This window comes from Xenopus laevis, chromosome 8S (genome assembly GCF_017654675.1).
Source record: "Xenopus laevis strain J_2021 chromosome 8S, Xenopus_laevis_v10.1, whole genome shotgun sequence".
Taxonomy (NCBI): domain Eukaryota; kingdom Metazoa; phylum Chordata; class Amphibia; order Anura; family Pipidae; genus Xenopus; species Xenopus laevis.
Genome location: NC_054386.1, coordinates 20876768 through 20902661, shown reverse-complemented (window position 1 = coordinate 20902661; position 25894 = coordinate 20876768). Strand labels below are relative to the sequence as shown.

At 40.6% G+C, this 25894-nt stretch overlaps 2 protein-coding genes across 4 annotated transcripts in view; one reads left to right on the top strand and one right to left on the bottom strand.

Moving 5' to 3' along the window:
* Positions 1-10298, top strand: part of rin3.S (Ras and Rab interactor 3 S homeolog) — a 39397-nt gene extending 29099 nt beyond the window's left edge. For 2 of the 3 annotated variants that reach the window (XM_018232416.2, XM_041574360.1), the window contains 4 exons: positions 15-323; positions 5550-5681; positions 6774-6937; positions 8801-10298. In XM_018232416.2, coding sequence (XP_018087905.1) covers positions 15-323; positions 5550-5681; positions 6774-6937; positions 8801-9100 — 905 coding nt within the window. In that variant the 3' untranslated portion in view covers positions 9101-10298. Of the gene's footprint in view, positions 1-14; positions 324-4364; positions 4386-5549; positions 5682-6773; positions 6938-8800 lie in introns of those variants that run through there. The other variant, XM_041574359.1, reaches the window with a different exon arrangement.
* Positions 10299-15148: 4850 nt separating this feature from the next.
* Positions 15149-25894, bottom strand: part of lgmn.S (legumain S homeolog) — a 27315-nt gene continuing 16569 nt past the window's right edge. The window contains exons 11-14 of the mRNA XM_018232415.2: positions 24427-24627; positions 23430-23600; positions 21214-21281; positions 15149-17000 (exon numbers count right to left, since the gene is read on the bottom strand). Of these exons, the coding sequence (XP_018087904.1) occupies positions 16958-17000; positions 21214-21281; positions 23430-23600; positions 24427-24627 (483 nt within the window). The 3' untranslated portion in view covers positions 15149-16957. The remainder of the gene's footprint in view (positions 17001-21213; positions 21282-23429; positions 23601-24426; positions 24628-25894) is intronic.

The following is a 25894-nucleotide window of genomic DNA, read 5'->3' as shown; positions in this document are numbered from 1 at the left end:
CTTTCATTATGCAGAAGCCATAGTTGAAGCTGCTCTCTGTAAGTGTGTGCTGAAGCCTCTGAAGTCCCCCATTGAGGGATTCCTGCGGGAAATTCACACTAAGGATGGCTCACTTAGGCTACTAAATGATAACAAGATGGTTATCAAGGATATCACAACCACGGACCTGGGAGTAACCACTAGTGTGCCTGAAATCAGTGTGATGGAAAAGATCACGCAGAAGTTCTCAGTCATGCACAAAACCTATTCTCCAGAGAAGAAAGTGGCCCATCTGCTAAAGACTTGTAAACTAATTTATGATTCAATGGCTACTGGAAACCCAGGTAAGAACTACGGTATATGGCTAAGAGATTTAATACAACAATTCAGTTTCCTCATTTTATCAGCTAAGCGGAACTTTTGGCAACCTTAATAACTAACCTTATCTTTCTGGCTGCTTAGAAGCGTATCCTTATTTTTTTTTTTTCCCAATAACTTATTTATTCAAGCAAGTCTTGATTGTCCAACAGGAATTCAAAGCAAGTTATTTCTGTAAGTATAAGCTCTGCATAACTGCTTGACACTGTATTAGACAAATGATGAAAAAGTTACTTCTCTATTTGGTAGATGTTAGTTGGCAGATGTTAGAAGGGATTTTTCCAATGGTTATACCAAACCCAACTACAACCAGCAAAATAAATACAGCATAACCATTACTGACTAAAGCACACAGCTCTTGAACAAAATTATAATTATTAGGGGGTACATCAAACATATACATTACTCTACAAATACTGAGCAATATAAGAGGTTAAGAGGGCTTAAACATGTCTAAAACAAGTAAGAGCAGTTAAGTTCAAAAGCATAGTTTTAAGATGTCAAAAGAACAGAGTTCAGAATCTCTTGTTTCTTTTGTTCTCATAGAACAGGGGTCCCCAACCTTTTATACCCATGAGTCACAGTAAAATGTAGAAAAAAGTTGAAGAGCAAGATAGGCATAAAAAATGTTACTGGGTTGCCAAATATGGGCTGTGAGTGGCTTATTGGCAACAGAGCCTCTGTTTGGCAATATACATGTTTGAAGCTTTCAAGCCAGGAACTCAAAAATAAGAACCTGCTTTAAGGCTGCTGGGAGCAACATCCAAAGGGTTGAAGAGCAACATGTTGCTCATGATCCACTGGTTGGGGATCACTGTCATAGAAGGACCAATAACTTTTTTACATGGGCAATGTATTTAGGATACTGAATGCACATCTATACCTGCTATATAAAAAACTATTTGCTGTTATGCTGTGGGTGTATTTTATTGAACAAATAAGAAAGCTGCAGTGAAATGGCTCACTGTTTATTTTATATCTTTGTTGTCTTACATTAGATTTGGAATTCTTTATTGTTACATAGTTAAAGTCGGTTGAAAAAAGACAAAGTCCATCAAGTTCAACCCCTCCAAATGAAAACCCAGCATCCATACACACACCCCTCCATACTTTCACACAAATTATATATACCCATACCTATACTACCTATTGAGTTTAGTATCACAATAGCCTTTGATATTATGTCTGTCCAAAAAATCATCCAAGCCGCTCTTAAAGGCATTAACAGAATCAGCCATCACAACATCACCCGGCAGTGCATTCCACAACCTCACTGTCCTGACTGTGAAGAACCCTCTACGTTGCTTCAAATGAAAGTTCTTTTCTTCTAGTCTAAAGGGGTGGCCTCTGGTACGGTGATCCTCTTTATGGGTAAAAAGGTCCCCTGCTATTTGTCTATAATGTCCTCTAATGTACTTGTAAAGTATAATCATGTCCCCTCGCAAGCGCCTTTTTTCCAGAGAAAACAACCCAAACCTTGACAGTCTACCCTCATAATTTAAGTTTAGTTGCACTTAGTCTCTTCACTCTCTCCAGCTCATTTATATACCTCTTAAGGACTGGAGTCCAAAACTGCACTGCATACTCCAGATGAGGCCTCACCAGGGACCTATAAAGAGGCATAATTATGTTTTCAACCCTTGAGTTAATGCCCTTTTTTATGCAAGACAGAACTTTATTTGCTTTAGTAGCTACAGAATGACACTGCCCAGTATTCGACAACTTCAAAAAAAAAACTACAAAAAACCCAAGATCCTTCTCATTTAAAAAAACAGTAAATCAAATAAAAAATTAAAAAATATTCGTTAGTATACATCAAAAAATAAACACCAAGACAAATAAAACTTTAAAATAGCAAAGCCTTTATTAAGAATTAACTTACCGAAACTCAACTTCCTGTCCTCTACAGTAAAGGCGACACAGCGACCATCCATTGTGCTGGATTTCTCCTCCTTGGCTCTGTCTCATGTTATATTGACAGCTGCGTGGTTAATCTTGTGCCGGTGCAAGTAGCTGAGATACTGTAGGTGGTGCTGGGGGAATTGGGGTCGGTAAGAAGTGCTCTCTAGCACGGAAAGCAGTGCATTGCGAGAGTGGCTACGTGCCAGTGACTGGGAAATCCTATCGGCCTGCTGCCTGCAACTGCAAACATCCATGATGTGGCCCAGCTTCACTCTGAACAGCTCCCCCGCCGCAGGGACTCTACAGACGCGCCGATGAGCCAGCAATCAGCAGTCATGGAAACCACGCTCCCTGATGCAGCAGCCGCTTCACATGCTGTCAATACAACATGAGACAGAGCCAAGGAGGAGAAATCCAGTGCCGTGTTGCCTTTTCTGTACAGGAAGTGGAGTTTCGGTAAGTTATTGGCTTTACTATTTTAAAGTTTTTATTTTTTTGATGTATACCAACGAGTGTTTTTAAAAAATGTTTTGATATTACTCCCAACACACTGCCATTTAGTGTATAACTTGCATTTATATTATTTTTGCCAAAGTGCATAACCTTGCATTTATCAACATTGAACCTCATTTTCCAGTTTTTCAGTTTACATTATGTGACATTGCCTTGCTCCAGAAGAATTCTGCACTGAAATCCATTTCTCAAAAGAGCAAACAGATTTATTTATATTTAATTTTGAAATCTGACATGGGGCTAGACATAATGGCAGTTTCTCAGCTGCCTTCAGTCATGTGACTTGTGCGCTGATAAACTTCAGTCACTCTATACACTATGTATCAGTATCTATTGTCTAAACAGGCAATTAATGGGTACCTGTGCTAATCAGATCATAGCAGGAGCCAATATAGACCAGCCATGAGAGCCCAGAGCCGAGGGCATTGAAGGGCAAGGGCATTGAAGATGTTGGTGGGCTCATCTCATTGCCAGTCTGTATTGGCTCCTACTAGGAACCAGCGCCGGATTTGCAACTAATACGCTCCTAGGCCAGCTGCCTCCAGCTCACCCTACCCCTCGACGTGTGCGCGGTATCACCATTGTGCACACTAACACCAGCGCACACTCAAGCACGCGCATGCCCCTTACCCCCAGCTCACATGAAACGTACCCGTTCAGCCAGCTGGTCCCACTATAATTCTGCTCCGAGTTTCCTGTAGGAACCCGGAAATATTGATGTGGCTGGGCGGCATGCCGCCCTTACAAATGTGCCACCCTAGACCCGGGCCTTTGTGGCCTTGCCACAAATCCGGGCCTGCTAGGAGCCAGTTGCTTACCCAATGACCTAATGATTGCATCAGCTCAGTTTAACTCAACACCAGGATATCCCGAGTTGATCAAAGATCTGCTCCTCTGCGGACATTACAAATAAGCAGACTTTTTCCCGTACTGCTTGCTTTGAGCAATTTGTTTTAAAGGGGTACTTAACCTTTAAGTTAAATGTCAATATGTTATAGAATGGATGACTCTAAGCAATATCTAAATTGGTCTTCGATATTTTTTTGATACAGTTATGGCATTCTACAGCTTTCAAATTGGTGTCAATGACCCCATCTAAAAACAAATGCTATGTTAGGCTACCCAAGCATTTTTCACTCTGGTTATATTTGTATAGTGAGTGTATTGCTTAACATAGCGTTATTAGGAATAAAGAAATGCAGAATGCTAAAAAGTATTTGCTTTTTTTTTAAATGAGACCTGTTATTGCAGCTTGTAATTTCTCCAAATTGCGAAACATAACCACTAAATTGCTAGAAAATATATTTTAATACTAAAGGAAATGTCTTTAGATTGCCTACAGCTTGACTGGTTGTGTAATATAGTTTGATGAATATGCTGTTCTTAGCAGGTGGGGGTGGGGTGGCTTTTTGCTTGCACAAGAATTAGTTTCCTACCAATTTGTGAAAAAGAGCACAAATAATTTTTAACAAGTGTAAAATCATCCCTGAGCTACCTAGAGGATGATATGCTTCTTCCTTTGATGGGCTGCACAGAAGGCGGAATAGATTTGCCTAACAAGAAGATTTACCCTTTTTTCTTTATTTTCATAGCTGCTCATTAGGAATTTCCAGGTAACAATTTTATTTACTGTATGTGCAGTGGGCTAAGTGCAATTTTGAGCGCAATAGCAATGTTTTACCCATAATGACTTTCGCATGACTCCAGTGTAACTACCCCATGCTTTCACACATCAGGGGCAGATTCACTAAAGGGCAAAGTGGCCGACGCTAGCGACATTTCCCCAGAAATCCCATCCGCAGGGACATCGCTAATTCACTATCAGGTGACAATTCGCTAGCAAACGGGACCATTGTTCGCACTCTATCGCCAGGCGACTTTCCGCTCTAGTGAACGTGACTAAAGTGCGAATTTTACTGAACGTTCATCAGAGTTTTTTTCGCCACTTCAGACCAGGCGAACTGCTAAAATGAAGCTACATCTTCCTCAATCTTGTGTCAGTGACATTATATCCTGTCTGCCGGAAATGCATTAAAGTTGTAAAAACGCTGGCGACTTTTTTCAAGCGCGATTGCCTGTAAAAGTCCTCGCTATTAAACTTTTTTGTGTTAACATTTTTCCCCAGACATTTGAAGGGCACGGAACATTCATTTTAAGGTGGGCTCATGTCTAGGGCATTAGAGGATCTATTTTGTCTTTATTTAGGTTCCTTGGACATTTGTAATAAAAAGTGGCCACATGACTTTAATGTACCCGCCCTATTCAAATTGACCTAAGCGTAAGAGAACTAATGAAATTTCGCTAGGCAGAAGCGATCATTAGCGTCATTTCGCTTTGAAATGCTTGCACTGCTGAAGTAAAGCTAGCGAAAAGTCACCAACATTCGGTGCCCAATACGCAACTTTGCATTCTAGTGAATTAGCGTAGTGGTATCAAATTTTCGCCTGGAGAAGTGGCGCTAAGAGTGGCAAATCGTTTGCTGGCGACAATTCGCCCCTTTAGTGAATCTGTCCCATAGTGTATAGTGGGTGGGTAACGCATTATGTTTGTGAATGATAATTGTAATTTTGTTTAATGGCCAGATCAACTATGTCAGGTTAGGTGCAAGCTGTGCAGTCCCTACTCCAGGGCTGAATTATTTAATGGCAATAGGTAAGGTTGCAGATGCATCAGATAATGGCAAGTGTTGTGTACTTGCCATGTGTAAAGGCTTACTTGTCATTCTTGGTGGGATGGTTATGTTACACATGTCAGTTGTCCCTGTTTGATGTCCCTAGGGAAGCTACATGGAGCAGATGACTTCCTACCTGTTCTTATGTACGTGTTGGCTCGATGTGACCTTACTGAGCTGCTGCTGGATGTGGAATACATGATGGAGCTAATGGACCCAGCTTTACAGTTAGGAGAAGGTACTGCTGCTTTTTGGATACTGTACAGTGATTTTCCTTCTGTTGGATTTGCCATTTTCCTTGTCTCTAAACTCTGACACAGCTAGATTAACCAGCAATCCGTATCAAGTTTAAAAGATTGCTTTCCCAGAGGCAGGGCAAGATTTCATAGCTGCTGCTTTTACCTTTTAGATTGAAGGCAGCACAAGAAATATTTTGGCACGTAAATCAAACAAATTAGTTAATGCTCTCAGCCTTGGTGATTAGTGCTTCAGCTGTCCTGAAATCTGGTGATAGATTTTCTGTAAGCTTGTAGTAGTTTACCTAATTGGCTCCAAATTACAACTTGTGCTTATTATAACTGGCAAGAGCTGCTATCAAATAAGCCATGCCCTTAAACAGTAAGATATACTGTGCAAGATAGCCCCCTACTGTCTGTTGTTCTGTGTCCTTACCTTACTGTGTACTTCCCTTCCTTCCCTTTCATTACTTGAATGCATGGCCTACATACTGTGATATTGTGTTTGGTTCAGTAAAGGTGTGTATGCAGAATAGGGTCAGGGATTATGCAAGTACTGAATTATGGTTGTCCATGCCACATTTTCTGTGCGCTTCAAATTTTGTTGAGCCAGATAGTGATAACTTGCACAGTGTAAATGCCTCTGCAGCAGCAAGCAGTCTTGCTGCTCCCATTGATTTGAACAAACACAGATATGCAGAGAAAATGATTGAACAAACATTGATAGGCAAAAATGTTTCTAGCACATTGTTATTTGCGAAATCCTATGTGGTTACACAACATACCTCTCACTTCTTTACAGAGCTTGACAATACTTTTAGTTGGGCTAACGGTTTCAAGGGCAGTAGAGTACCATGTTAATGAGCCATTGGAGCCCAGACACTTTAGCGAGGGTGGAGGAGAGTATTGGATTTTCTAATTCAGCCAAGGTTTTGTTTCACCACTGATAAACCCTTGGCTTCTATGGGTATGCCTATTTTACATTCAGTGATTTTTGGTTAGTCCGTATGGTGTCTGTGAATGTTTACGAGAGTCCTGATTTGAGAATGCACAAGACTAAATGGTATGGTATGCTGTATTGCTATCTTCTCCAGGTTCCTATTATCTAACAACAACGTATGGAGCCCTGGAGCACATAAAGAACTATGACAAGATCACAGTGACTCGACATCTGAGTATGGAGGTGCAGGACTCCATCCATCGCTGGGAACGGAGAAGGACTCTCAGCAAGGCTAGAATGTCCCATTCATCTATACAGGTGAGATACAGGAAATATTGTGCCCCGTATTATCAAGCAACTTCTTTATGTTTTTGTTTGTATGTTTGTATGTATAAACCAAAAAAATGCACTCTCATATGCATGCAGATAATTTCAATAGCTCAATATTTTGATCTCTGATGAGACATTTTAAAGATATATACACACACAATAGAAAATCAATGCCGGCATTACCTTCACAATTACAGCAAAATCTGGGGTGAAACTTAACAAAGGTGGATGTGCTTTATAGCTTCCCGGTACCCGGCTGTACTGAAAACGTGCAACATGCGTGCCATCTACTGGTCAATAGCAACTATATAAATACAGAATATTTGGACAATGAATTATAATATATGGGTGTTTTATTTATGCAACTAAAACATATGACAATATGATTTAAGTAGACAGTAGTGGTACCTTGTTAGATAGTTCAGGGAGGTCTGCCATACACACATAAAGATCTCATTCATCCAGGTAATTTTATGATTTCACTTATATCTACAGATATCTGCTTATTTGGTGAGGTCGGCACCCACGTGCTAGGTCAGAACAGGCTGGTGTTGTTATTTGGCCCCAAGTAAACTTTTCGATCAGTCTGTGGGCTATTTGGATTTTGACAATCAAATGAATTAGAGACAGCAGGAGATTTCAGTAAGAAAAATAATGATTAAAAGAAAACTATACCCCCCCAAACAATGTAGATCTCTATAAAAGATATATTGCAAAAAACAGCTCATATGTAAAAAAAAAAAAAACCCTGCTCCGTGTAAATAAACCATTTTCATAATAATATACTTTTTTAGTAGTATGTGCCATTGGGTAATCATAAATAGAAAATTTCCATTTTAAAAAATAAGAGCCGCCCCCTGGGAACCTAGGATTCACACAAACAAACATGTTAGGTCACATGAGCCAGTTAAAACACAGAGTTTTGTCTTTTGGTTTCACACTTCTTCCTGTGTATAATATTTCTGGTCAGGTGATCTTTGTGACAGCACAGAAACCATCATGAAATGGGGGTTCAAGGCAAGAGATGTAAAAGGGCAATATTTACTTAAAGGAGATATTTTGTGTAAAAAAGAAGAATGTACCGGTGCATTATACTCATTTAGATATAGAAGAATTGTGCTTAAAAAAGTAGTGTTTCAGGCTGTTTTATTGAATATTTCTGCAAAAACCCTAATAATCCCTCCATTCTCTTCCACTTCCTGCTCCCTGAATTCCCAGGAAGTGCACGCGAGCCGGCGGCTCTCCGCTCACTGCACTGTAGGACAGGAAACAATCAGCAGGTAGCAGGACCTGATAGGGAACTAAAGCCTGTCTGTGCTTGTGTGACTGCAGGGCTGTGATTGGCTGTCCCTCTCCTACTGTGCTTCTGGCCAGAACCATTAGGATACGCCCACCCCTCATTTGAAACACAGACAGGGACCAGAGAACATCTAATAAAGGGGCTATTATTAAAGATATATTAATATTTAGCACCATGTAAAAGCAACACCATATATTACTCATAATTGCCTACAAAAATGTATCCTATATGTCTCCTTTAAATACATATACCACTTTAGTAAGTGTTTGTAATACTGTATGTCACTTAATATGATATAAACTTTATCAGTTGCTTAAATATTCCCTGTGGGGGTAAAGTTGGAGTATTCCTTGTTTTTTAATTTTGGTTCTAAATTCTAAGGCACAGAGATCATTCTGGTGGTTGTGGTACTGTAGTCTCCACGTGTGCATCATATATGGGGCCTCTCTATATAAATAATTTGCTATTTAACCTATGATTGTATACCTTTTGAATAGGAAAATGTATACCTTCTCTGCTTATCTGAGCTTAGCCTATGTATCTCCTTACAGGATTTCATCACTATCTCCTTTGAGGAGATGGGCTCCAAGAGCAGGACGTTGGTTATTAAGCCAGACACAAATGTAGAGCTGCTGCTGCAAGATTGTGCTGAAAAGTTCCAGGTGCTAGAGCCACAAAACTATGGATTGTATGTACAAGTGAAAGAGCACAGCGTGCGTCTGGCTGATGACGCCATGCCCCACCACATCAAATCCAACTTGCTCAAGAGTGATCAAAAGCTGGACCTCCATTTTCTGTACAAACTAAGCAGCTCCAACGATAACGGGGTAAAAGAACTGGATTTCCTTTAGCTCCTGTATTCCGGTGAAAGTTTGTAGAAGCAAAGCGGCTGCACCCTGATTTGGCTTTAGGAAACTGCTGTAGAAACACTGCTGGAATATAGTAGAAATGTAAATAAAAGTGACATGGATAACAAAGCAAGCAGACTTTGCTTTAACTCTTCTGCAAATGTGCCATACACTGTGCACCCGAGGAATTTCCTGCTACTTAAGGATCCATCTGGAACACATTAAAAAAAAATGGTGCCACTCCAGACTAGAGCATGGATTCCTTCTCTTCTGATTAGGCACAGGAAGCTATTTGTATTATATGTAAAATCAGGGCAGTGAGATATACTGAACTTGTAGAACTGTTTTACTGAACTGTTCCCTGTTGGAAGGGGAAGCATCACATTCTGAAATAAAACTGCAATTTGCGTACAGTTCTTTTATGCTAACCCGTGGAAAATGCACTCCTCAAGATTGGAAAGCAGCACATACTGGACAATAAAAGTAATATAATAGTATTTATTGGCTCCACTGTGGAAAATGTATCCTGGTTACAGCCAATAATATATTCTCATTGACTGGTGTAATGTCCATTATAGGCCGGGGAAGTTTTGTATGAATTCAAAGCTTCGTCTTTCATCAGTTTTGAACCTAACAAGGTAGGTAAAGTAGCCAGAGTTTTGCAAGCTGTACTCCGCCTAGCTTGGATAGTAAAACAAATGTGTGATGTTTTTGAAATTCTGAAGTTTTAGGGTCTCAGTCCTGACTATGTTGGGATTTTAACCATTGTAACAATATCAAACTCCTGCTTATAATTTGGATAGGGAATTAAGTTAAATGTGGAAGCTGGTCTGTCTATAACTTTATAGCAGGCCTTGAATTTGGAAAGAATAGAATGGAACTCTGTCACTATGAGCAGCATTATTGCAGATGAAATAGAACAGCAAGCTATATGTGTAAAACACATCTTTATACTCGAAAATATACACTCTTGCATCTTTCTGTAAGCCATAGAGCATTTACAGTGTGTATTTGTAATGTTGTGTTTAACCCTTATGCTCCATAGCCTAGAACCAGTCACTGGTACTTCATGTTTAAACATTCTACACACAAATCATGGCTACCCCATAAGCAAAGAATTCAAGCAAGTACAGAGCATTGGGGCAGATAAGTTCTCTCTCTCTCTCTCTCTCTCTCTCTCTCTCTCTCTCTCTCCCTTACCCCTTAAACAAAACAGGGATTGTTTGTCCATATATTGCAATATATTTAAGCTGGTCAACTACGTCAAAGTCATCCCATATCTGGCCAGTCCTATGCTCAATTTTCATCTGTTTCATTATACATTTTATAAAAGGGACGAATACTTTTACCTGCAACTTACTAGCTGCTTTCAAAGTAAAACTCCCAAACTTGGCTGCCCTTTTATTAGACACCAGTGGGATCACCTGGTGATCATACATATATATATACATATATATATATATATATACATAAATATATATATATACATAAATATATAATACACAAAAGCTATGAATATCCTGTAAATTATATCCTTATAAACGGTGAGTTCTGATGTCATCAGTTATAAACGGTGAGTTCTGATGTCATTTCTGTCACATGACTCCCTAAAACTTGTGTATTATAATAAATAAAATACCCCCAGTTGCAAAATATGAGGATATTAGAAGTTACCTCGGAGTTCCATGACCTGTATATGGTCATGAAACTCCTCGGTAACTTATAATACCCTTATATTTTACAAGAGGGGGTACTTTATTCACTATATATTATCCGAGAAGAAAGGTGCACACCAGGTTTTTTGAATTAAAACTTCGTTTCGGTCTGTCTCCAAGACCTTTATCAAGGCCTTGATAAAGGTCTTGGAGACAGACCGAAACGTTGGCCGGTTCTATTTTAATGTATTTAATAAACATGAAGTTTTAATTCAAAAATCTTGGTGTGCACCTTTCTTCTCGGATAATGGATAATACAGCTTTTTCAAGGTAGCACCCAGGTAAATTATCTATTTCCTAACTAATTGATGGATGGTGTGCGTTAGGCCTTTGGAGAGAGAGAGAGAGAGAGAGTGTGTGTGTGTGTGTGTCTGTGTGTGTAAATATAACTAACCTGAACACACCTGTACATATAAGGGATTTGTTACAATGTAATGCCCATGAATAAAGTGTCTGTATAAAATATTTGCATTGATAGTTGAACTCTTAACACACACACACACACATGCGGGTACCTAATAAATGTACAATAACCTCTGTATATCAAGTTTCCCTTAACCTCTCTGCAGCTGCCCAATATACATATGATGAAGTAGAAACAGTTTGACGCCTTTATGTATAAATGTAGGAAAATCCTTTAATCGACCATTTGTAATAAGTCACTTTATTAACCACAGCTACCATTTTGTTCTGCGCATCCATTTTCTACGGGTGTCGGGTCAATAGAAATGCTGTTCATTTCCAGTACAGCTTTTTTCACATTTATAATAAAAATACAGTAGGTGTAATGTATACTCATTCAAAGAGAATGCCAGGATTGTAAGATGTATTTGTTACCTGGTCATTGTATGTCTTTGTCTATAAAAATTAGATCTGTACCAAATCCATAGTTTTTGGATTTGCCAGAATATGGATTTGGCTGAAGTCCAAACATAATCTGATTTGAGAAACCAGTGACTGTTATTTCATGTTTTTTACACACTATGGTTCAGCCTTAAAAAAACTAAATCGACTGTGAGCAAAAAATTGTCACCTACATTCAGAGCTTTAAAGTCACGTGACTTCAAGGGTTTGGGTTCAGTTCAGCAGGACACTTAGGAATCCCAAACTAGCAACAAGTGCTAGGATTCATCCAATTCCCAAACCAAATCCTGGATACACTGCATCCCTAGTCTTATGTCTTTAATACAGATATAAATGTTGGTGTTATATACTTAAAATGAACAGAAGCAATGATCCCATATGGGTTAGTAGTGTGTATATATATATATATATATATATATATATATATATATAATACACAAAAGCCATGAATATCCTGTAAATTATATCCTTATAAACGGTGAGTAGTGATGTCATCAGTTATAAACGGTGAGTAGTGATGTCATTTCTGTCCCATGACTCACTAAAATTTGTGTATTATAATAAATAAAGTACCCCCAGTTGTAAAATATGAGGATATTAGAAGTTACCTCGGAGTTCCATGACCTGTATAAAAACACTCGGCCTTCGGCCTCGTGTTTTTATATGGTCATGAAACTCCTCGGTAACTAATAATATCTTTATATTTTACAAGAGGGGGTACTTTATTCACTATATATACCAATTAACATACAGTGGTGCTTGAAAGTTTGTGATCCCTTTAAAATGTTCTGTACTTTTTTATGAACGTGACCTTAAACATCCTCTGCTTTCCAAACAGGTCCTAAAAGTAGATGAAGAAAACCTAGTCAAACAAATTGAACACTAATTATTATATTTGGTCATATTGGTATTTATTGAAAAAAAAGTGTCCAATAATATATCTGCGTTTGGCAAAAGCAAGTGAATCAGTATTCACTTACTTTCACTCAGTATTTGGTGTGACCCCCTTGTGCAGCAATAACTGCAACTAAACGTTGTGGTAACTTAATCAGTCCTGAACATTGATCCCATTCCTCCATAGAGAACAGCTTCAGCTCTTGGATGTTGGTGGGTTTCCTCTTATGAACCGCTCGCTTTAGGTCTTTCCTCAACATTTCAATTGGATTTATGACAGGACTGTAAAGGCAAAAAAATAAAATCCAATTTTTACTTTCTTTAATGAAAAAGAAACCTATCTCCAATATACTTTAATTAAAAAATGTGTACCGTTTTTATAAGAAACCTGACTGTATGCAGTGAAATTCTCCCTTCATTTACTGCTGTGGATAGGAATTGTCAGATGGTCCCTAACTTCTCTGCAGGGAAACAATCATACTTATGAACAGCAGGGGGAGCCCCCGCCTTACTTCCCAGCCATGCAGAAGTCAAGCAGCTTTGTTTGTTTCCCTGAAGAGCAGTTGGCGACGGTGTAGAGATTGGTATTGGATTTTATTTTTGCCTTTACATGCCCTTTACTGTTTCCAACTCCAGCTGTAGGGACAAAGATCATGGAACCAGATTTAAACAAATAAACTGGGATTCTCAATGAAGGATTATTTTGCTGCAGCCACTGGTTCTGGAGAGTTGCAGAAAGTTTGTATTAAACAATACAAAAACTATAAAATCCACATGACAACATAAAATACATGACAACACAGGACCCAGTCTGTATATTCTGATTATTAATCAGTCTTGCTGTATCCGCTTCTATGGCAGATATTATTTGCTGAAAAGCAGGAAGTAGTGTTCTGGCTAGTGTTCACCCAGTCACTCCAGCCTTTATACATTACATTTTTTATTTTGCAAAGCCTATTTACCCAGTTTTTATTTTTACACTAAACAAGTCCTTTAAGCAGCCCAGACTACACTGAGCATGTGCACAGTCTTGGTGTTGCAAAGATGTATAACAAAGTTACAAGATGGTGACCCCCTGTGGCCAGTTTTGAAAGCATAAATCATTTGTTTGATTAGGCTTGTGGTGCAGTAAGCTCATGTTTATGTTTAGTATACAAAATACAGCATTTCTAGCCTTATTCTATTTTAGTCTTTACTTCCCCTTTAAAGGAGAAGTCAACCTGTATGGGGAAAAAAACCCTCCCCTCCTCCCCCCCCCCCGGCCTACCTGCCCCCCTTGGCAAATGCCCCTAACTTGTTACTTACCCCTCCTTCCAGGTCCTCTGCTGCCCAGTTCATGGGCACCATCTTCTCCCGAGAGCTCTTCTTCCTGCTTTGACCAGCGTTTTTCGGCGCATGCGCAGTACGAGGCATTTACTGGTAAGGATCTTCTGCGCATGCACCGAAAGTCACAAAGTTTACGAAAAAAACATCGGAGACTTTGTGACTTTCGGGCGCAGTAGCTCCGTGCCGGCAATTGCCTCCAACTGCGCATGCTCCCAAAAGTCACAAAGTTTCCGATATTTTTTTTGCCTCTGCTGCAGAGTTCACGGACGCCATCTTCTCCCATGCGCAGCGTTATTTAGCGTATGCGCAGTACAAGGCATTTACTGGTAAAGATCTTCTGCGCATGCGCCGAAAGTCACGAAGTTTCCGAAAAAAATATCGTAAACTTTGTGACTTTCGGCACATGTGCAGAAGATCCTTACCAGTAAATGCCTCGTACTGCGCATGCGCTAAATAACATTGCGCACGGGAGAAGATGGCGTCCGTGAACTCTGCAGCAGAGGACCTGGAAGGAGGGGTAAGTAACAAGTTAGGGGCATTTGCCCGGGGGGGGGAGGGTTTTTTTCTCGTACAGTTTGACTTCTCCTTTAAGGAGTTCGCAAGCTTTCAAGCACAACTATAAGCTAGCCAAGTAAACATTAAGGGGCATATATATCAAGGGTCGCATTTCGATTTGAAAAAACTTCGAAATTTGAATTCAAAAAGACCAACCGAAATTAAGTCGAAGTTTTGTTTTTGGTCGAATAGGTCCGTTTTCAATCAAATAGGTCCGTATTCGAATCATACAAATCAAAGGAATAATGAATTTGATCTAATCCAATTGATTTTTCAAAGTCCACCAAATGACTCCAAATTGGTTGTAGGAGGTCCCCCATAGGCTAAAACAGCAATTCGGCAGGTTTTAGATGGCGAATGGTTGAAGTTGAATTTTTAAAGGGACAGTACATGATAAATTTCGAATTTGTTTTTTAAATTCAAATCGAGCGACAAAAAATAGCTCAAAATTTAAATTTTTTTCTTTCGAAAACTCACCTCGACCTTTGCTAAATCTGCCCCTAAGGGGTGTATTTATAAAGCGGTGTAATGATTGCATGTATAGCTGTGAAGCTTTATAACTATGCCATTTATTTCCCACCACCTACATGTAAAGCATATTATACCCTTTACAAATGTGTCCATGAATGTATGAGCACACAGGGTATTTTCAGTCTTAGCAGCTGTTTAAGTGAAAAATAATTTACAGACAAGAAGCTTTTGGTCATCGTAAAATATTTAATTCCTTCCTACACATTTTCATTTTAAATAGGTTTGCAAGGTAATAAAACGAATCAATAAGTTCAGCATTTAGTCATAATAATCTTAATTCCACCTGCTCGTCCCCAACCCCATGACATTAGTCTGAATGAAGTGTAAGTGATATTCAGTAGTGCCCTGAGCCTGCAGAATGTAATGCAGGTATGTAGCACAGGTGCTTGATGTACCGTATATACTCGAGTATAAGCCGTCCCGAGGTACCTAATTTTACCTCCAAAAACTGGGAAAAGCTTATTGACTTGAGTATAAGCCTAGGGTGAGAAATGCAGCAGCTTCTGGTAAGTTTCAATCAAAAAATTGAGGGTTTCTGCTCCCATTGGAGGTGCCGGCATCTCGTTTTTGGATGCCGGTGAATATTCTTCGAGACTATTCTTGGAACGCCGGCGAATATTCTTGGAGACTATTCTTGGACACCGGCGACTATTCTTAGGCGCCCGCGACCGTTTTTGCGCTTGACCCGAGTATAAGCCGAGGTAGAGTTTTTCAGCATATTTTGGGGGCTGAAAAACTCGGCTTATACTCGAGTATATACGGTATGTGACTAGGCACAGTCATTTCACATTATAGTTTCTCAATGAACAGACAGGATGGAAAGCAGCTATAAAACAACTGATTAAAAAAAACATACTAAAAAATGTAACAAAAAAAGAAAAAAAAAAGCTAAAATCATGCTACAATCTAAAACTTGATGTCCCATTACCCAAGAACAATGATCACTACTAGAAGATCCGAGCTTTTTGGAAACTCCATGGGGCAAATTTACTTACCTTCGAAGCTGCGCCGGCGTTGGCTTCGCCGCACTTTGCCAGGGCTGCGCAAATTCACGAAGATCCGAATTTGCGCAAAAGTTACCGATCGTTTGCGAAGTTGTGCTAGCGATGTTACCATCACGGTTCATATTAACGCTAGCGATCGGAAATTTGCGGTTAAAATACAATGGCCGTATATGCAGCAGGCCAGGGAACCCTAATAAATGTATTCTAATGCCCTATACATGAGCCCACTGTATAGTTTAGGTGCCATATGTTATCAAATGTAGGGGGGAAGGAGGGTACCCTAAAAAAAATGTCGCTCTTTTTCAGCCTATCACCCTTAAAAAAGTAAAAGACGCCAGCGTTTTTTGGGACTTCAACTTTTTTTTGGAGCAATTCCTATCTACTCTATTGCACTTCGCCTGGTCTGAGGTGGCGAAGTCAAGTCTGGCGCAAGAGGTAACGTTTACGAAAATCCGCAACTTAGTGAATTAGCGTAGTTATGTCCCTTCGCCAGAGCGCAACTTTGCCTGGCGTAAGGGTGCAAAGTAGCGCTAGAGTAAGTCCACTTCGCAAGCGAATTTACGCCGGCACCCGTTAGTAAATCGGCGAAGTGGCAAAATGACGTCACGCTGGCGAATTTTCGTGTTTAGTAGTAAAGCAGCAGAATGGCTTTCCCCCCTAGATCTCCCTATAACAAATGACCATTTAAAACATTTAGCTCTGATCTTTGGATAGCGTCTTTGATCACATCCATCTCCCACACGTATATTGCTACTTTTCTTATATTCTTCTCAGTCCTGGGATAGTAAAATTAGCGGTAGTGTAATCTGTAGATTTGAGTTCAATGTTAGAAAGTCTGAGGTGACCCTATAAAAGCAGGGCTAAGGCAGATCTGTCAGGTTGTATAGCGTGGATTGGTGGCAGCAGATGAAGTTTAGCGGTTGGGTCAGACTCAGACTCCTTGGTAAGATGATTTTTGCAGGTAAGTAAATTCAGTTCCAGCTGTTACAAACTTTATCCATTGCATTGCGAAGTCTACAGGAATATAGGAAATATGGTTATAGGTAAGTAACAAAGAATGCACTGTACTAATAAGGGCAGTGGCACACGCTGCTACTAGGGAGGATCAGTCGCCTCAAATTGCCTCTTCTTCGGGCGACTAATCTCCCCTAAATGCCTTCCTGCGGGTACAATGTAAATCGCCGGCGAGATGGCACTCAGAATGCTTCGTTTTCCGAAGACACCCAAAGTCGCCCTTACGAGGAAGCGATCCGTGTGCCATCTCGCTGGTGATTTACATTGTAGCCGGCGGGAAGGCATTTAGGGGAGATTAGTCGTCCGAAGAAGAGGCAATTTATCAATGGGCTACTAATTCCCCCTAGTAGCAGCGTATGCCACTGCGCTAAACCACCATTGTTAAGATAAGGCAAATGCGTTTCCTGTTGCATTGGGAGCTAAGGATGCTGGGAATCTGCACTAGAAGATCAAAGGCAAACTCTACTGGTACTTAAAGGGGAAGGAAATCTAGTTGGCGCAAAAACCCTCCCCCCTCCCGTGTGTAGCCCAAAACACCCTCCCTCCTCCCCCCTGGCCTACCCGTCCCGCTGGGCAAATGCCCCTAACTTGTTACTTACCCTTCTGCGCAGGTCCTGTCCACAGAGTTCACAGGCGCCATCTTCTTCCACGCGATCTTCTTCCTGCTTTGACCGGCGTTTTGGCGCATGCGCAGTAGGAGCATTTCGCCGGTGCGGATCTACTGCGCATGCGCCAAAAGTCACGAAGCAGGAAGAAGATCGCGTGGAAGAAGATGGTGCCTGTGAACTCCCTGTACTGGACCTGCGCAGAAGGGTAAGTAACAAGTTAGGGGCATTTGCCCAGCGGGACGGGTAGGCCAGGGGGGAGGAGGGAGGGTGGCCAACACACGGGAGGGGGGGGGAGGGTTTTTGCGCCAACTAGGTTTCCTTCCCCTTTAAAGGAGAATTCAATAGGGATGCACCGAATCCAGGATTCTGCCTTTTTCAGCAGGATTCGGCCGAATCCTTCAGCCTGGCCAATCCGAATTTGCATATGCAAATTAGGGTGGGGAGGGAAATCATGTGACTTTTTGTCACAAAACAAGGAAGACAAATTTTTTCCCCTTCCCACCCCTAATTGGCATATGCAATTAGGGTTCGGATTCGGTTCAGTATTCGGCTGAATCCTTCACAAAGGATTCGAGGGTTTGGCCGAATCCAAAATAGTGGATTCAGTGCATCCCTAGAATTCAACCATAACATTAAAAAACTCCTTCCTCCCTACCCTACATAGACCCCCCTCCCTCCTCCCCCAGCCTAAGTGTTCCCCCGGGCAAATGCCCCTAACTCTTTACTTACCCCTTGGTGCAGATTCAGAGTTCATGGCAGCCATCTTCTTCTCTTTGGAATGAGACCGGCGTGGTGGCGCATGCGCAGTTGGAGCAATTTTCTGTTCTGCGACAACTGCGCATGTGGCGAAACTCACGCAAATTGCCAAAGCGCCGGTCTCTTTCCGAAGATTATCGAAACGGCTGAAGATGGCGCCCGTGAACTCCGATGCCTGAATCTGCACCGAAGGGTAAGTAAACTATTAGGGGCATTTGCCTGGGGTAACAGTTAGGCAGGAGGGGAGGGGGGGTCTATGTAGGGTTTTTTAAACTTTAGGGTTTAGTTCTCCTTTAATTGCATTTCATTAAGAAACTTTTGTCATATATTTATCAAAAAGTGAAGTTAGAGATCGCCACAGTCCACTAGAGTGAAATTCCGCTTCTCTACATTGGATGAACTTTCACTTTCACCCATTGATAAATAGTCTTATAAAAATCCCATAGAAATGAATGGAGAGTGGTGGAATTTCACTCTAGAAGACTGTGGCGATCTCTAACGTCACTCTTTGATAAGTGTATCAAATTTTTATCAAATATTTCTGTTTATCAGCACTTTTTCAGAATACCCGTAGAATACCTGTGTGTGTGCAATATCTGCAATTGACCTGAGCTGTGGGTGCAAGAGGTTCCACCTGTGGGTCTATGATTTACAGTGGGTTCGATGAGTATGGACTGGGCTAAAATACTCCTAAATAGGCAGTGTATTCATAATATCAATAAAGAAAGAGCTTTTCCAACTGATTAAAATGAGGGTCTAGGGCAAAGTGCAGTCCCAATGCACCGACCTGGGGTGAAGGATAATGGTGCAAACGTGCAACAACCTGTACACTGAGCGTGAAGCATGTTCTGCACCAGAAAAAGGAGAAGGGAGGCAGAAATGTAAAGTGTTTGTCAGACTTTGCATTATATGGCAGAGAGCTGTTGGTTAGCAGCACTACCGAAAATGTACAAAAAGTTACACTGGGGCTTTAAAAATTGATATTCTGCCAGATAAAATGTCAGCATTTATTTTGGCAGCTGTACAAAACACTATTAAATTTAAAACAGAAAAACAGCATAAACATTCATTTAGCACTACAGATATGGGATCTGTTATCCGGAAACCCATTTTCCAGAAAGCTCAGAATAATGGAAAGGCCATAGACTCCGTTTTATTCAAATAAAAACGATTTCAATTTTGTCTGTAGTAATAATAAAACAGTAGCTTGTACTTGTTCCAAACTAAAGGTGGCCATACACGGGCAGATAAAGATATCGGTCGTTTATTGCCCGTGTATGGGGGCTTCCGACGGGTCTTCCCGATCGATATCTGGCCACGATATTGATCGGGAAGGTTTGATTTTTAACCGACTGACCCGTCGGAGCCCCCTGGCGTATCGTAATTCGATCGTTCGACCGAACGTACGAATTACCCCCGATATAGTCATGCCGTTAGTGGCATATCGGGGAAAGATCCGCTCATTTGGCGATGTTGCAAAACGAGCGAATCTTTTGAGTCTATGGCCACCTTAAGACATAATTAATCCTTATTGGAAGCAAAACCAGTCTGTTGGGTTTATTTAATGTTTACATGATTTTCTTGTAGACTTAAAGGAAAACTATACCCCCCAAACAATGTAGGTCTATATTAAAAGAAACTGAGTAAAACAGCTCATGTGTAAAACCCTCCTTCATGTAAATGAACCATTATCATAATAATATACTTTTTTCGTAGTATGTGCCATTGGGTAATCCTAAATAGAAAATTGCCATTTTAAAAAATAAGGGCAGCCCCCTGAGATCGTACGATTCACTGTGCACACATACAAACCACATGTAAGGTCACATGAGCCAATTAACAGACAGAGTTCTGTCTTCCTCACTTCTTCCTGTTAAAGTTAGGGGCCGATTCACTATGGGTCGAATATTGAGGGTTAATTAACCCTCGATATTCGACTAGGAATTAAAATCCTTCGACTTCGAATATCGAAGTCGAAGGATTTAGCGCAGATAGTTCGATCGAACAATTGAAGGATAATTCCTTCGATCGAACAATGAAATCCTTCGAATCGAACGATTCGAAGGATTTTAATCCAACGATCGAAGGAATATCCTTCGATCAAAAAAAGTTAGCCAAGCCTATGGGGACCTTCCCCATAGGCTAACATTGACTTCGGTACCTTTTAGATGGCGAACTATGGGGTCGAAGTTTTTTTTAAAGAGACAGTACTTCGACTATCGAATGGTCGAATAGTAGAACGATTAGTTTGATTCGAAGTCGTAGTCAAAGGTCGAAGTAGCCCATTCGATGGTCGAAGCAGCCAAAAAAAAACTTCGAAATTCGAAGTTTTTTTACCTTCTCGAAGTTAGTGAATCGGCCCCTTAGTGTTGTAGTATTTCTGGTCAGGTGATCTCTGAGGCTGCACAAATGGTGGTTCAAGGCAAGAGATGTAAAAGGGCAATATTTATATAAATATATATTCCAGTTTGGTAAGATTCTTTAATATGTCATTCAATTTGATATAAACTATCTGTTGCTTAAGTGTTCATTTTGGGGGTATAGTTTTCCTTTAAGGTATGAAAATCCAAATTACGAAAGATCCCTGATCCGGAAGACCCCAGGTCCCGAGCATTCTGGATAACAGGTCCCATACCTGCACCAGTCCTGTAGATTATACGTTTCTGGGTTTTGTCAAGGTGGGATCATACGTTGCCTGTTTGTGAGAAATCAGCTAAGGCAAGTTCATATATAAAGAAAAGATCTCTGTGAATACCATAAATCCTAAATGATGCGCCTTGTACCGGTATATGCATCCTATATCACAGAACATATCACAGAACATATCACAGAACATTACACAGTATTACCTTTCTAAGGGATATCCAGACTCACACAGATTGACCAGAGCATAGAGATGTCTCAGAGCATATTCATTCTGCAATGATATAAAAACACAAAACAAATGGTGATACTCCAAAGCACAAGGTGTAGATGTATATATTGACGCCCACTCTTAGGGGGTTATTTACTAAACTCTGAATGCCAAAAACCCGAAAAATTTGTGTTTTTTTTAGTATAAAATCGGAATTTTTAGTGAGAAAAAACCCACAAATTTTTCGAAATTTATTATACCCCGAGGATTGAAAAAGTCTGAATCTGAAAATCCGGAGCAGCCAAGGTTGCATATAAGTCAATGGGAGTAGTTCCCAAGATTTTTTGATCTGCACTGGGTTATGTGCAATAATCCGAAGATTTCAGGGTTTCGGGTAAAAATCCGGAAAAATCACACGATTCGTATTTTTCACAATCTTTTTGGGTTTTTTTCCCCGCAAACAAAATTTTCAGGAAAGTGTATTAATAAATAAAGTGTAATTAATAAATAAGGCAAAAAAACCCATGCGGATATGGTTGGAGTTTTTTCCAGAAAATATAGAGACAAAATATTGATAAATAACCCCCTAAGACCTAGGGACAGATTTATCAGGGTTCAAATGGTAAATTCTAATTTTCTAATCTTGTGTCAAAATTAGAATTTAAAAGTACCAACTCGAATGCAAATTCGAATGAGATTTATCACGCCTCGACCGCACTTCAAATATTCGCCACCTAAAACCTGCTGAATTCATTTAAAAATCAATGGCAGAGGTCCGTTGACCCATTTGAAGATGTGAATAGCCTTCCTGAGATTTTGAGGTTTTTTCAGGGGGGAAATTCGATTCGAGTTTTGATTATATCCGATTCAAATGCAAACCAGATTTTCAGGTCGTTCCCATTCGATCGAATATAAGACGTTCTAATTTTTCCATAAATAACCTCCAATTCCAGTAGTGAGTACATTCAAATGTACATTCAAAAATTGGATAAATAACTAAGAGTGAAATCATTCCAAGCAACTCCTTATGTTTTCCGATCCATACATTTGTTAGGTAGCAATAAGAAATATAGAATTAAGGGAAATTAAGAATTAGAAACTGAGAAACTCATCACTGGTAAGTCACAAAAAACAAAACAAATTAGAAACTGAGAAACTCATCACTGGAAACAAATTCAAACCTGGGTAACCAGTAACCCATACCAGCCAATCAGCAATCAATGTGCTTTTCTTCACCGAGCTGTAGGTAGAACAGTAAAGCAAACAATTTGATTGGTTACTATGGGTTGCCACCTTTTCATAAAATTTCCACCGGCCGGTGGTGGGGGCGGGAATAAAAGGGGTGGGCCGTGATGAAAAAGGGGTGGAGCCATGGAGCGCGATGGCCAGAAGGTGGAGAAAAGGCAAGTTTTGATCGGATTGGGGGCAGGCCAAGGGCTTTTGTTAGGGGTATTATAAATATACCGGCAGCTACATTGCCGGTAAATTTGTAAGACCGGCCCCGGCAGGTGTTTTACCGGCTAGGCCGGTAAAATACCAGCCGGGGGGCAACCCTAGTTACTGCTGAGGTGCAAATCTTCCCAGTGTTGATGAATAAAGCAATAGCCAATATACTATGTGCAGCAGAATACAATACACGTTCCCACTCCAAGACAGCAAGTTCATTACTGGAAGCCTGTACCATGTAAAGCTGTCTGATGTATCTGCCAGTACAAGACTTCAGGGAAAGAATTCCGTAATGTAACTGTAAAAATTCCTTTTCATGTTATGTAGTAGTATATGATAACATTAGTAATGTGCAGGTTGAGTTTTCTGCACCAGACCTTCCTCAATCCACGGCTGCCCGTGCCCCACTTCCCCCTTCCTTTTATAGACCCACGCCAACCCGCCCCGCCGATGATGTCACAAAAGGGGCAGGGCGAGCAGGCGCATCTATAAAACCAGAAACAGAAGCCGGCAGTGTAAGGTCGCGGGCAGAAGACCTCAGCCCAGAACCACCCCCAATCCACAAATGGGGAAGTGAGGTCGGCCAAACCCGCTGACCTGCGGGCACATCCGGATCCCACGGGTATCGGCCTAGGCTGCACATCACTAGATAACATTAACCACACTGTATATCTTATAATTTGTGAATGCCATTATTGCTTTAGTAGGCGGATCTCTCTTCGTTCATTACAAAGGATTTCTACTAGTCCTTTTCTAGTCCCTTACCAGAGGGTTGTGCCAGTTAAAGCACTGTCTTTTGAAATGTTCAGCTGCGTCCCTATAACACTGCATGTCATTGATGAAAATCTGGTCCGTCAGTATCTCTTCTGTGAGCTCATCCGATTCAGTCACCGTGTTTACGATTTTCCTCATAGACTCTTTTATCAGTTGCTTTGCCTGAAATACAAGGGATGTGCAGATGAGCCTAGAGCAGGGACCCCCAACCTTTTGAATCCGTGAGCAACATTCAGAAGTAAAAGGATTTGGGGAGCAAACAATGTTCTTGGGGTGCAAAATAAGGGCTGTGATTGGTAGGGATGCACCGAATCCACTTTTTTCGCAAAAGATTCGGCCAAATGCCGGACCGTATCTTAATTTGCATATGCAAATTAGAGGTGGGAAGGGGAAAACATTTTTTACTTCCTTGTTTTGTGACAAAAAGTCACGCAATTTCCCTACCCGCCCCTTATTTGCGGCTGAATCCTGCTAAAAAAGGCCGAATCCCGAACCGAATCCTGGATTTGGTGCAACCCTAGTGATTGGCCATTTAGTAGCCTCTGCGAGCAACATCCAAGGGGTCGGAGAGCAATATGTTGCTCACGAGCTTCTGGTTGGGGATCACTGCCCGGGCCTAGAGGCACAAGGACAATAGACTGCTGTGAAAGGACACTAGCTAAGCAGAGTATATTAAAAGCATTTAGGGGATTATGTAATAAAAGGCACTAAATTTGCCTAAGAGCAGTAACCCATAGCAACCAATCAGCAGGTAGCTTTTACTGGTCACCTGTTTAAAAGCAAACATTTTATTGGTTGCTATGGGTCACTGCTTAGTGTTTTTTATTACATATGGGGGTTAGTATTCTAGAATATAACAGCACAATGTGAATAACCAGTCTATTAAAGTTAAATATGAATTTCTCTATGCCACCTCTCCCCAACCCCCCCAAAAAAATAAAAAACCTCAAGCCTTGGAAATGGCTTCATATTTAAAGACTGTTCTTACCTCTTGGTGTGCCTTCATCTCTCTCACAATAGCTCTGGCCTGCACAATATCATTTGTGGCCATCAGTTTTCTTTTTAGGATTGCTAGTGGCACATCAGGGCTGGGAGTCAAGTCCATGTGTTTTACAGGCTCTAGATACATTGGCGGGGAAGTGATCTCTCCATTGCCCTGGAACTGATTCACTTTCATCTGTGATAATGTCTGGGGAGAAGCAAAAGAACAAATCATGAGAAACATCTAAGGGTCAGGCCACACGAGCAGATTCGGGGAGATTAGTCGCCCCAGCGACAAATGCCTCTTCTTCGGGGCGACAATCTCCCCGAACTGCCTTCCCTCTGCCCTCCGCCAGCTAAAATGGAAATCGCCTGGGGGAATGCACATGCGGCGCTTCGTTTTCCGAAGTCGCCTCACAAGGAAACTTCGGGCAACTTCGGGAAAAAGAAGCGCTGCGTGTGAATTGCCGCAGTCGATTTTCATTCTATCCGGTGGATGGCAGGGGGAAGGCAGCTCAGGTAGATTGTCGCCCTGAAGAAGACGGCGACTAATCTCCCCGAATCTGCTCATGTGGACTAACTACTACTACTTTTCCCTGCAGTAACACTCGCTTTCTCTGCAATTTCACTTATAAAAACTAGAGCAGCATACACTTTGGGGGTTATCTATCAAAGTCCGAATTTATCTCAATATTTTCTACAAATTCCGATCAAATCAGCTTGGGTTTTTTACGCTTATTTATTATTACATTTTCCCAAAAATTTGCTTTGCGGGGGGAAAAAACAGATTTTCACAAATTTTTTGGACTTTTTCATCCAATTTTCAAGATTTTTTCACAATTTTCACTAGAAAATTTCTGGCTACTGCACGAAACCCAGCTCACATCAAAAAATCACTTGGGATGCCGGATTTTCAGATTCAGACTTTTCCATCCTTGGGGTTTAATAAATTCCGAAAAATTTGTTTTTAAAAGTCAGATTTTATTAGAAAAAAATCACAACATTTTCATGATTTTTGCATTCGGAGTTTAGTAAATAACCCCCTAAGGGGCAGATTTATCAAGGGTCGAATTTTGAGTTTATGGGAGTTTCTAAAAACTCTAAATTCCGAAAAAAAAACGACCAATCGAAATTCATTAAAAAAAAAAAAAATAATCGAATTTAGTAAAATCAGGTGAATAGAACCGAGCTGCAAATTCTAATCGAATTCGATCGAATTTGATTCGTATTTCTTCACCAAAAGTCCACCAAACGACTCCAATTCGAATTTATCAAAGTGAAAAGGTGAAAGGGAAAGTTCACCATTTAATGTACAGTGTACGCCTTTAAAAATCCCATAGAAATGAATGGAGAGAGGCGGTATTTCATTCTAGTGGACTGTGGCGATCTCTAACTTCACTCTTTGATAAATAGACCCCTATTTATGCTAGAAGTGCAAATATGGCATATTGATGAAACTGGTGTAATTACAAGGG